Genomic DNA, 11,066 nt, shown 5'->3' with positions numbered 1-11,066 from the left:
TAAGTTGCATGTTCAAACACTTATCTTGAAGTGGTCTTTAGAATGCAGGCTAGCCAAAGTGATGACCTTCACCTCTCTCACATGTTCACTACTTGCACTGCTTCACATTTCAGGGAAGTCGACAACAACGGAGAGGTTGGAAACGTGGACATCTTGTTTAGGGCAGTCAGTCCTTGGGCATACTGGCTGACGGTTATGTTTAGCTTTATATTATTTTTATTATGCGGAACTGTCAGCATTGCTGTCAGTCAGTATGTCAGCTTTGCAAAACATGTATTTCATAAAATTACAAAGAAATCTATCTCCAAGGTTACAGTTTGGCTGTGCACAAAACTTGTTATATAAGCAAACGAAAATTCCACCCATTAAAGATATGATGAAGAGAAGATTTATGCTTGGTTTGTGTCAGAGACTATTTCTGATCAAGGTTGTTAGCCAGTTAGTACAAGAGGAGGCTCAAATCTGTGTAAGTATAAAGTAACCCTTAGCTCTCTGTTTTAGCTAATTTAAAGACTCATTTCATACATCGGATCATTCTGTATTTATTTCAAAATATAAATCCATTTTACTCAGAATGCTGAGCATTGATAGAAGAAGACTTGAGATTCGAAAACTAATCAAATTTATATTACTCAGGAGAATTGAAGGACTCTCGATAACAAATGGTTACCTAATAACACTCCTTGTGTGATTCAGAGATTAGAAAAGCTTCTGATTGCTGGCTATCGGATTTCCTATCATCGAGCTAGTCGTAAGACGAGTGCGTGTATTTAAGGCATTTATCTTATAAATTATTCAGGTCCCTCTGGCACCTCAAAGACGGGTATAAATGGAAACAATTGGAAACAGGATGCATGGTTGACAGCGCCAGAAAAAACAATAAGTCATTCTTCACTATCGACGTGACAATTGAGGTCTATTTGTCAGCTTAGCACTTGCAGAAATGCTGAATTCTCGTTCAGACGCGCCTGACCCGAAGAAGCTCTGTCGTGAGGTGAGCTTGTAGGAGCAATTTCTAGATATCGGGTCTAGGCGTTTATTAACAACTTTAATATGAAATGGTAGCAGCATAAATTATGGAAATAGTCTTGTGCCTACCTTGGTACTCTGCTATTACTACAGGTCATAGGGACTATCACGCCGGCTGACATTCTATTTGCTGCTTTTAGATGGAAGGCTAGAATATTATGACTCTCTCGGTATTTTAATTTCAATTGGAGCATTTTGACAGGCATATGCTAAGATTTTCTCTCCAGGTTGCTACCGTGGTCTCTTTTTATTGTATTATTTCTGATAGACACAACAGCCTTGTTTTTGGTATGTAAGCACCTCAGCCAGGTTTGTTTTAAATGTAATGTTATATTTTCCCATAGCTATTTACCAGAACTACAAAATTATGATACAGACTGGAATTAATTTGAATTTCAAACTTTCTTGCCAAATGTTGAAGGAGTTGAAGAAACATAAAAGATAAAAAGTATAAGAAATAAATATGATGAATAGGACATACTGGCAAATCTAATTCATCAGTAACGTTTGTGAAACCATGCAACATCTAAGAATATAAAAGATAGGTCAACATTAGAATTGAGCTGTGAAGTAAACTATACAACCAGTCGCTTTGATAAAACAAGAAGCCAGAATAACTGAACAAGTGAATTTATTGATCTGATGTCCTCTATTGGCTTCTCCTATAGTGAGAGTAAAGTAAAGCCTGATACCACTCACCAACTTTACTAGATGCATCCGTAGAATTCACTAACAAACAATACACAGGCTGACTGGGTACTCATTACTCATGTAGGCTACAAGTAAATTATAGCTGCTTGCTATAGCAGTATCTATACTATAGTTGCTTGCTATAGCAGTATCTATACTATAGTTGCCTGCTATAACAGTATTTATAGCAGGATCTAAATTATAGTTGTTTGCTATAGCAGGATCTAAATTATAGTTGTTTGCTATAGCAGTATCTATATTACAGTTGCTTGCTATAGCAGTATCTATATTATAGTTGTTTGCTATATCAGTATCTATATTATAGTTGCTTGCTATAGCAGCATCTAAATTATAGTTGCTTGTTATGGCAGCATCTAGTTTATAGTTGCTTGCTATAGCAGCATCTAAATTATAGCTGCTTGTTATGGCAGTATCTATATTATAGTTGCTTGCTATAGCAGTATCTATATTATAGTTGCTTGCTATAGCACCTAGCTTGATTAATGACAACTCATCTAGAGTAACATGCTACGATATTTAACCTTTAGCTTGGTATTTCCTGCTGGTGAGCTTTTCACAGAATAGCGTGGATACACCAAACTTAACTCTATAGATACACCAAACTTCACTCTATGGATTTACCAAACTTAACTCTATGGATTCTCTCAACACCCATCAAACTTGCCGCCATGTTTGATCACTGTACAAACATCTCTTTTAATATGCTTTGGTACACACATAGTGCAGTTTCTGTACATACCTAGGAATGCTAAGTGCTCACTGGGTAGACTATACCAATGATACTATCAAATGGATTAAATAGTGGGTTCAGATGAAAAATGTCATTCTATTCATCGAAAAGTCTGATATCCGAACCTCACAGAAGCATGTTAACCATAATTCATGGCACCAGTCTGTAAATACGGGGCCATAATATGAAAATGCAGCATTTTATTGAACAGCAAAAGCTTATCTATAGATTTTTTCTGAAGAATAAACACACTCAATCACAACCACTGCATTTCCTGTGCAGTGCTATATACTCCAATATGAGCTGATACCAATAGTACTTGAGATAATAAGTGATTTGAGATAGTGTTCTATCGGCTAGTTAAGTAAGCCAACAGCTCTTTGGTTGCGATTGCGACAAGTTTTTGCAATTTCAACCAATGAAGGCCATTCCATTTAAAGGCAGTTCCCATGCGCCAGCCCATTCTTGCTCATCCAGGCGTGTAGAGCGACAAGTCTCAGTCGCATTCTGTTCTTGATGATGATTAGCAGAAGGAGCAGCAGTCAGGTTTACAGGCTAGACAGCTACTACTCGGCAGTGACGAACTCTAATTCTGACCGAGTCTTGTCTAGGTTTAAACGTAGTAAAAAGGTACCATCATTAGTCTGCTCCCCTAGCAAGGACAGCGCCAATCATGACACGCTACAAGCAGTGAGTCTTTTCATGTCTGAGCTCCAAGATCTCTAAGCTTTTGTATACATCAGCTTCTCATTCGGTCTGAGATGGTTAGCAGGCGCTCGGTGAGATTAGCTTATCTAGATTACTCCATCACCCTTGATAAATACCCTGCAGCCTTTTCTACCAGGCTGTCGGCCATGATGTGTCTCACATGGACAACATTCAAGAAATGCTTCCATAGATCACTAATGTACTGTAGTAGCTTCCATAGATCACTAATGTACTGTAGTAGCTTCCATAGATCACTAATGTACTGTAGTAGCTTCCATAGATCACTAATGTACTGTAGTAGCTTCCATAGATCACTAATGTACTGTAGTAGCTTCCATAGATCACTTATGTACTGTAGTAGCTTCCATAGATCACTAATGTACTGTAGTAGCTTCCATAGATCACTAATGTACTGTAGTAGCTTCCATAGATCACTAATGTACTGTAGTAGCTTCTATAAATCACTAATGTACTGTAGTAGCTTTTATAGATCACTAATGTACTGTAGTAGCTTTTATAGATCACTAATGTACTGTAGTAGCTTCTATAAATCACTAATGTACTGTAGTAGCTTTTATAGATCACTAATGTACTGTAGTAGCTTCTATAGATCACTAATGTACTGTAGTAGCTTCTATAGATCACTAATGTACTGTAGCAGAATAGAGTGTCACTGTTCATTTCTTTAATTTGTTAGCATCTTTTTAGCCTTCAAAGAGCATCACTGATATAAACCAGTAATTTGAGTGGAAAGTAAAAAACTTGAGTATAACTCTCCTCTCATAGCCGCACCCATGTATATAGCGACAGAATATTCAGTTACTCCAACTCCACATACTTCTAACTATTCCATCTTCTTCCCCCTTCTCCTTTAGAGAGCGAGTAATCCTCTGAACAGCTGACTTCTAGCACCTCGCAGCACAGTTTCTCCTGTGTCCTAAAGTTCCTAGATCTATATCTTGCTGTTTTAGGCAGCGGTAGCTAATGATGTTAAAGTATTTGTACCACTTCTGGAAGCGAACAGCAACCAGCTTCGGTTAACAGATAGCAATGGATGGACTCTGTTACATCACGCATGCCATAACGCCTCCCTTGATGTCCTCGCTATTATCTTGCAGCATAAGCCAGGTATGAGACATCTTAAACTCATTTTGTCACTGATCAAACAGGGCAACGGAGAGGGGAGTGGTTGTTACTTTTCCTATCTTCTCATTAGCTCAGCACAACAACTCACCCTCAGCGAGAGCATGAAATTATTATGAAAGTTTTATCAGTTGCAAATCAGAGGTGCGGGTGGTTGCAGGTAGCTGCAAGTGGTTGCAGGTAGTTGATGGTGGTTGAACATTACAAGTAATCACCTAAAATACTACTCAGAGTGTTATTTGAACTCTCTTAAACTTCAGCATTTGTAGTTAGGCTTTTATGCATAACATTATTTTACCAATTTTCTGTGTTGAAAATTAGTTTCTAACAATCAAGCTATTGAACTCATTGTAAGCCACGTCCTGGCGCGTCTGCAGGGATTCTATTACAGATATTAATTTATTTCTAAACATGACCAATAATACATTTACTCTTAACTCCAAATGATTTTTTTTCACCTGCCTCGGCATGTTTTTATTTTGCCATGAAGCTACCAACCAACTAATACTTTTTCACTCCTTATACCTTCCTTACCTATCAGTACACCTCCATTCCGTTTCAACACCTTATACCTTCCTTACCTATCAGTATACCTCCATTCCGTTTCAACACCTTATACTTTCCTTACCTATCAGTATACCTCCATTCCGTTTCAACTCCTTATACCTTCCTTACCTATCAGTACATCTTATACCTTCCTTCCCTATCAGTACATCTTATAGTTTCCTTCCCTATCAGTACACCTCCATTCCGTTTCACAATGCTGAATGGCTTTTGATATATTTGTTTGCTATAGAGATATACCAAAAGTTGCCATTTTTTCTTCACTACTCAAACATTGTTATGGTTTATGAAGAGCTCTAATAGAGGTTCCACTATGGAGGGTCGATAAATGCGGTCTAATGACAATGACAATCACTATTATTGCATGTCTTTGTCTAATTTATTCAATGGCAGCCCATTGTGTGTTTGAGCAACACACTCTCGGTTTGTTTTAAGTTATCTTGTTACATGGTCAAACCAAAATACTCTTTTTTGTACTGTTATTAATCTATATATACATATATATATATATATATATATATATATATATATATATATATATATATATATATATATATATATATATATATATATATATATATATATATATATATATATATACAGTCAAACATGGATAACTCTCCCTCGGATAGCTCGAACACGTGATTAATTCGAACGGTTTCTTTGGTCCGTTCCCACGCAATGATAAATTGCTATAGATAACTCGAACTCAACACTGTTAACTCGAACTGTTTTTTGCCCAACGGCTACCGAAACGGTTGCTATCGCTTTAGAAAATCACTTTATTCCAAGCCATAGAGGTAAACCTCAACTTTTCGTAATTCATAAGCGTCGTTATTACCACCATCAGCAAAATATTTTTGTCAACGACTTTTCTAAAGGTTTGGTGAAATTTGATTTATACCAAACACCCGCTTAGCGATTGCCCTTCGGAAGCAAGGTAAAGTGAGGTAATCTTTGCATAAACTTCAAGAAAAATCGGCAAAATTGATCGTGGGTAAAACGCTCAAAAGAAAAAGATGTCTTTTCTTTTGAGCATTTCAACAACGATCAAGTTTTGCCAATGTCAATCTAAAAAACGTCCTGGCAATAACATCATCTCAAACAATAAACCAATCTCAAGTGATAGAAAAATCTCTATACTTTTTAATAAAAACGCTTTAAACTTTACATTAGAAGCATTTAATTTGAAACAAGCTATTTGTGCTTTTGATTTATATTATAGTTTGTATATGTACATGTATCTACTAATAAATAGGTAAATGCATGGACTTGTGACAGTGCTCTGATAACTTGAACGCTCTGATAATTCGAACACTTTTGCTCGGTCCCGTGAAGTTCGAGTTATCCATGTTTGACTGTATATATATATATATATATATATATATATATATATATATATATATATATATATATATATATATATATATATATATATATATATATTCTATGTGTCTGTCACCTGACACCTGTCACAGGTGTCTGTCACCTGACTGTCATCTGTATGTTCAGTTATAGCGATTAAAATTTAGAAACGAGAAACCCACTTCAGGCTGGAATTCAACTCTGAAATAACCATTCTGCAGACAGGCATACTATCCACTATATAATGCTACGCGTTCACCTGGCTGTACTATGAAATAATTATGGTCACGCTTATTACACCTGCCAGTATTTTATGGCGCAAAAAGAATTGCGTGAGAGATCATAGTGTGAGAGATCATGGTGTGAGAGATCATGGTGTGAGAAATCATGGTGTGAGAGATCATGGTGTGAGAGATCATGGTGTGAGAGATCATGGTGTGAGAGATCATGGCGCAATTCTTTTCCTTACGCTGACTTCACATGGATGGACACAGTTCTTATTATAGTAAAGATTTAGGCTTTAGTCTTGAGTTACTCAAATTACAAAAGTTACTCTAGCTTAAGTTACTCAAATTCGTTGGGTAAAGAAACCTAGCCAATGACAACTACCATTACCTGCCATTGTTTATAAGCTGTTTTAAATTTGGAACAAAATGATGTGTAGCATAAATAGTAAGAAATGATTTTCAACAATCTACTTCACTGTAGCTCTGTCTTGAGCTTTTAAATATTATGCATTGGTTGGACACGCAGACAAATAAACAAGCACCATATTATGCACTGGCTGGACATATAGATAAATAAACAAACACTTTCACATTATGCATTGGCTGGATACACAGAGATGGTAACAAACACCTTGATTTAAAATTTAGAACAGTGAATGTATAGTATATGTTGATGAAAAATTATTTTTTGAGCGAAAACTTTTTTATTACCCATGCAACACTGGGCATTCAACTAATGCAGTATAAAAGGAAGATGAGAGTCATCAGAACTTAACCTTAGGGTTAGTTGCTGATCACAACAACTCTGAATGCAGCTCTACTAGCAACAAGTGTACTCCCTGCTGACCTACTATCACAGTGTGTCAGCTAAAACAATTAGATTCTGGTTAAAGCTACACTGAGGTCTTAAACGCTTCTGGAATGTTCTGATATATTCTACTTTTAGCTTAGAACTGAAGATGTAGTCCCTGAATTTCTCTATGCAATTTACCAATTATTTAACTTTTTTCTGCTAATGTCTGACCAACAGCATTGATGTTCCACTGACATCAACCCCATTATATCTATTTTTGCTAGCTCGACCCTACTCGGTGTCTTTGTGTATTGACACTGAAAAAGATGGATGAGTATAATCAACAATGTTTATTAGCGTTTGAAACGCATTCAGTACAAAATGAACAATATGATACATATATACAATATGATACATATATACAATATGATACATATATACAATATGATACATATATACAATATGATACATATATACAATATGATACACATATACAATACGATACATATATACAATACGATACATATATACAATACGATACATATATACAATACGATACATATATACAATACGATACATATATACAATACGATACATATTTACAATACGATACATATATACAATACGATACATATATACAATACGATACATATATACAATACGATACATATATACAATACGATACATATATACAATACGATACATATATACAATACGATACATATATACAATACGATACATATATACAATACGATACATATATACAATACGATACATATATACAATACGATACATATTTACAATATGATACATATATACAATATCATACATATATACAATATGATACATATATACAGTATGATACATATATACAATATGATACGTATATACAATATGATACATATATACAATATGATACATATATACAATATGATACATATATACAATATGATACATACATACAATATGATACATATATACAATATGGTACATATATACAATATGATACATATATACAATATGATACATACATACAATATGATACATATATACAATATGATACATATATACAATATAATACATATATACAATATAACACATATATACAATATAACACATATATACAATATGATACATACATACAATATAATACATACATACAATATAATACATATATACAATATAATACATATGTACAACCCATATTTGTGAAACACATTACAATGCTTTACTTATTACAGACATTGATGCTGTGGACGCTAAAGGAGACACCGGGCTTCATCTGGCAGTTAGAGCAGATCATCCAGAGGTGATCAAACTGTTGATCTTTCATGGAGCTCAAGGTCATATCATCAACAGCCAAAAACTAGCACCACTCCATCTTGCTGTACAGCTACAAAAATATAACTGCCTCATGGTAATTATTGGCATTAGACAAACTAATTGTACATGTACATGCCTTTGCACGCTTGTTTAGCAATTAAACTCGTATAAAGCAATAGCAAAGGTTGCTCCCTAGAATGATAGTAAGAGTCAATCATCTCACTATCTAGCAACATTTTCAATAAATCATAAATATATAAACCATAATGTTTTTGAACTTCCGTCCTCTTAGTCGTTGAAGCTTGGTGACTTTAGTGAGAATACGGTAGAAGAGATGTTATCGTATCTCACTGTAAAGACTCCAGTTATGTTAATGATTTTGCTCATATTGAAGCCAGTCTAGTAGAATGATGTGAGCTGGTTGTTGCTTACGCTAATTGGAAGGTTCTAGAATATGAGATTAGTCATGCTATGTGACACTGATTTAAAATAGGGTGGAATTATAGCTGCTCGATAGCCTCTGGGGATCTAATTGATCTGCTAGCGATGTGGGTATACACCCACGTAGAGTCAGGTACAAACCTAAACAAGAATAATTTTTCATAACTAGTATGGAGACACAGTTCTTACACTAAACCTCTGCACCTGGCCAGCTATGTTAACCCCACAGCCTGTAAACCCTTAAGCCATGTAGGCTAGCTCACTATCCACTCTCTCAACCATGCTAGTTTAATCATCAAACAGGCACTAAGGCCAATATGAATGTCGTCAATAATACTCTATAAAATGGTCTTTCTATCCGCATAAATTCTAGACGCAAACCAGCCATTTGGTGCTTTTGAGTTCTCAGCAAGTACCTTTCTAGGATGCTCTTGAAGAAACATTTATCTTTGATTAGAATATATGAGGAGCAATCATTAAATTTTAAACTTATTCATAAATTTGAGGCGCTGGAATTTGGAAATTTTGTACAGCGACTTCCGATGACACCCGATCATTAACATCAATTAGGGTATTACCTACAGACAAATCTAATAGAAACAATTTTGAATTTACTGAGCACATTCATTTTGTTATAACAGTCAGTTAGGATAGCCCACAAATTGGGATAGCCCACTTTATAAAGTTTGTAAAGGTGCATAGAGAGGCGCCCTCTTGCCATCGGCCATCAATGGCTATTTGACTCTGTTTTCCCGCGCAACTGCTTACTCCAGCTACTGGAAAAATTACTGTAATTTTTCTAGAATTGTGAGAGGTACGCAATTAGAATTCAAACGTTGTACTACTAGCCTATACTCCTAGCCTGTACTCCTAGCCTATACGTATACCTGCTGTGCGTAGGGAATTCAGAAACACCCCTAGTCTACTGCGAGTCAGAAGCTACGCAAGAAGTATGTCTGTCAAGCAGGAGAGGGCCCACTATAATGTCTGCTATTGATACTCTGTAAATATGAATAAGGTTGTAATGGTGAGAGAAACTGAATGATAATTAGTGTTTCTAAGTTCTAAATATTCACAGGCTCTGTTTGACGAGGGAAAGCTGAAGGCAGATGTAGAAGGAGAGTTCAAGATGACACCCCTTCATTTGGCTGCCATGTTGAATGATGTTAAAGCTGCCCAAATATTGGTAAACTTGCATTCGCTTTCTTTCGTTCTTCGCTTAGACCCTGATACTAAAGACTGCTTTTACTCTTTCGTGTTTCAACAAAAATCTCCTGGGCTGTGGATTCTAGCTTGGCATTTTTACCTAATTATCAGTTACGAAGAAGTTTACTAACACGCTCAAAGAAAATATAAATAAGCGGTCATATATATTACCTGTTAAGTCTGGTTAATAGATTGGCAAGTTTGTACTAACCTTCTTTAGCCAAGAAAAATGGTTTGTATAAGTATATTGACTCACGCATCGTCTGTGTTGTTGGGGTTGGATAACTCCAGTGAAGTTGTGCAAGCAATATCCGTGTCCAGTCATGATACTAAAACATGTGTTTGGATCATTTATGGCTGTTACCATTGTTGCAGCTTGACCATGGAGCCCGAATGTGTAGCAAGTGCTCTCTTGGTCTCTCAGCTCTACATTACGCAGCCAAGAATGCCTCCAAGAGTGTTATTAACCTTCTCTTAGAGTTGGGTAAGCCGTTGTCTTCTTTTAAAATGTCTGGGGATGTCATTAAAACAGGCCGAGAAGTCTTGTGTATTGGCTAAACCAATTAAGGAAAGACAACTGCTGTTTGGTACAATAATTAGCATACGCGCATTCACTATCCGCTTGTGTCGCTGTCGACGGTCATTAAAGATCAGCTGACTAATTTGGGTAGTCCCTTCACCTAGGTGAATTGTTATAGTTGGGCAATGTAAGTAATGGACTCTCCGTCACCCAGTCGCAATCATAACTCAGTCTCTTATATCCTCTTTATTAAACTCCCTTTTAAAATAATTACTAGGTTTATAATTGGCTGGTTTTTAATTGTAT

The 11,066-nt window shown here is 35.8% G+C and overlaps 1 protein-coding gene across 2 annotated transcripts in view; it reads left to right on the top strand.

Annotated features, from left to right (window-relative positions):
• The first annotated feature begins 936 nt into the window (after window positions 1-936).
• LOC137394359 (transient receptor potential cation channel subfamily A member 1-like) overlaps window positions 937-11,066 on the top strand; it is a 29,704-nt gene continuing 19,574 nt past the window's right edge. For both annotated transcript variants that reach the window (XM_068081074.1, XM_068081081.1), the window contains exons 1-5: window positions 937-994; window positions 4,150-4,306; window positions 8,512-8,687; window positions 10,113-10,220; window positions 10,616-10,724. In XM_068081074.1, coding sequence (XP_067937175.1) covers window positions 944-994; window positions 4,150-4,306; window positions 8,512-8,687; window positions 10,113-10,220; window positions 10,616-10,724 — 601 coding nt within the window. In that variant the 5' untranslated portion in view covers window positions 937-943. The remainder of the gene's footprint in view (window positions 995-4,149; window positions 4,307-8,511; window positions 8,688-10,112; window positions 10,221-10,615; window positions 10,725-11,066) is intronic.

The sequence above is a fragment of the Watersipora subatra genome, chromosome 1, assembly GCF_963576615.1.
Source record: "Watersipora subatra chromosome 1, tzWatSuba1.1, whole genome shotgun sequence".
Classification (NCBI taxonomy): Eukaryota; Metazoa; Bryozoa; class Gymnolaemata; order Cheilostomatida; family Watersiporidae; genus Watersipora; species Watersipora subatra.
Note: the sequence above shows the minus strand (reverse complement) of the source record. Positions and strands in the feature narration are given on the sequence as shown.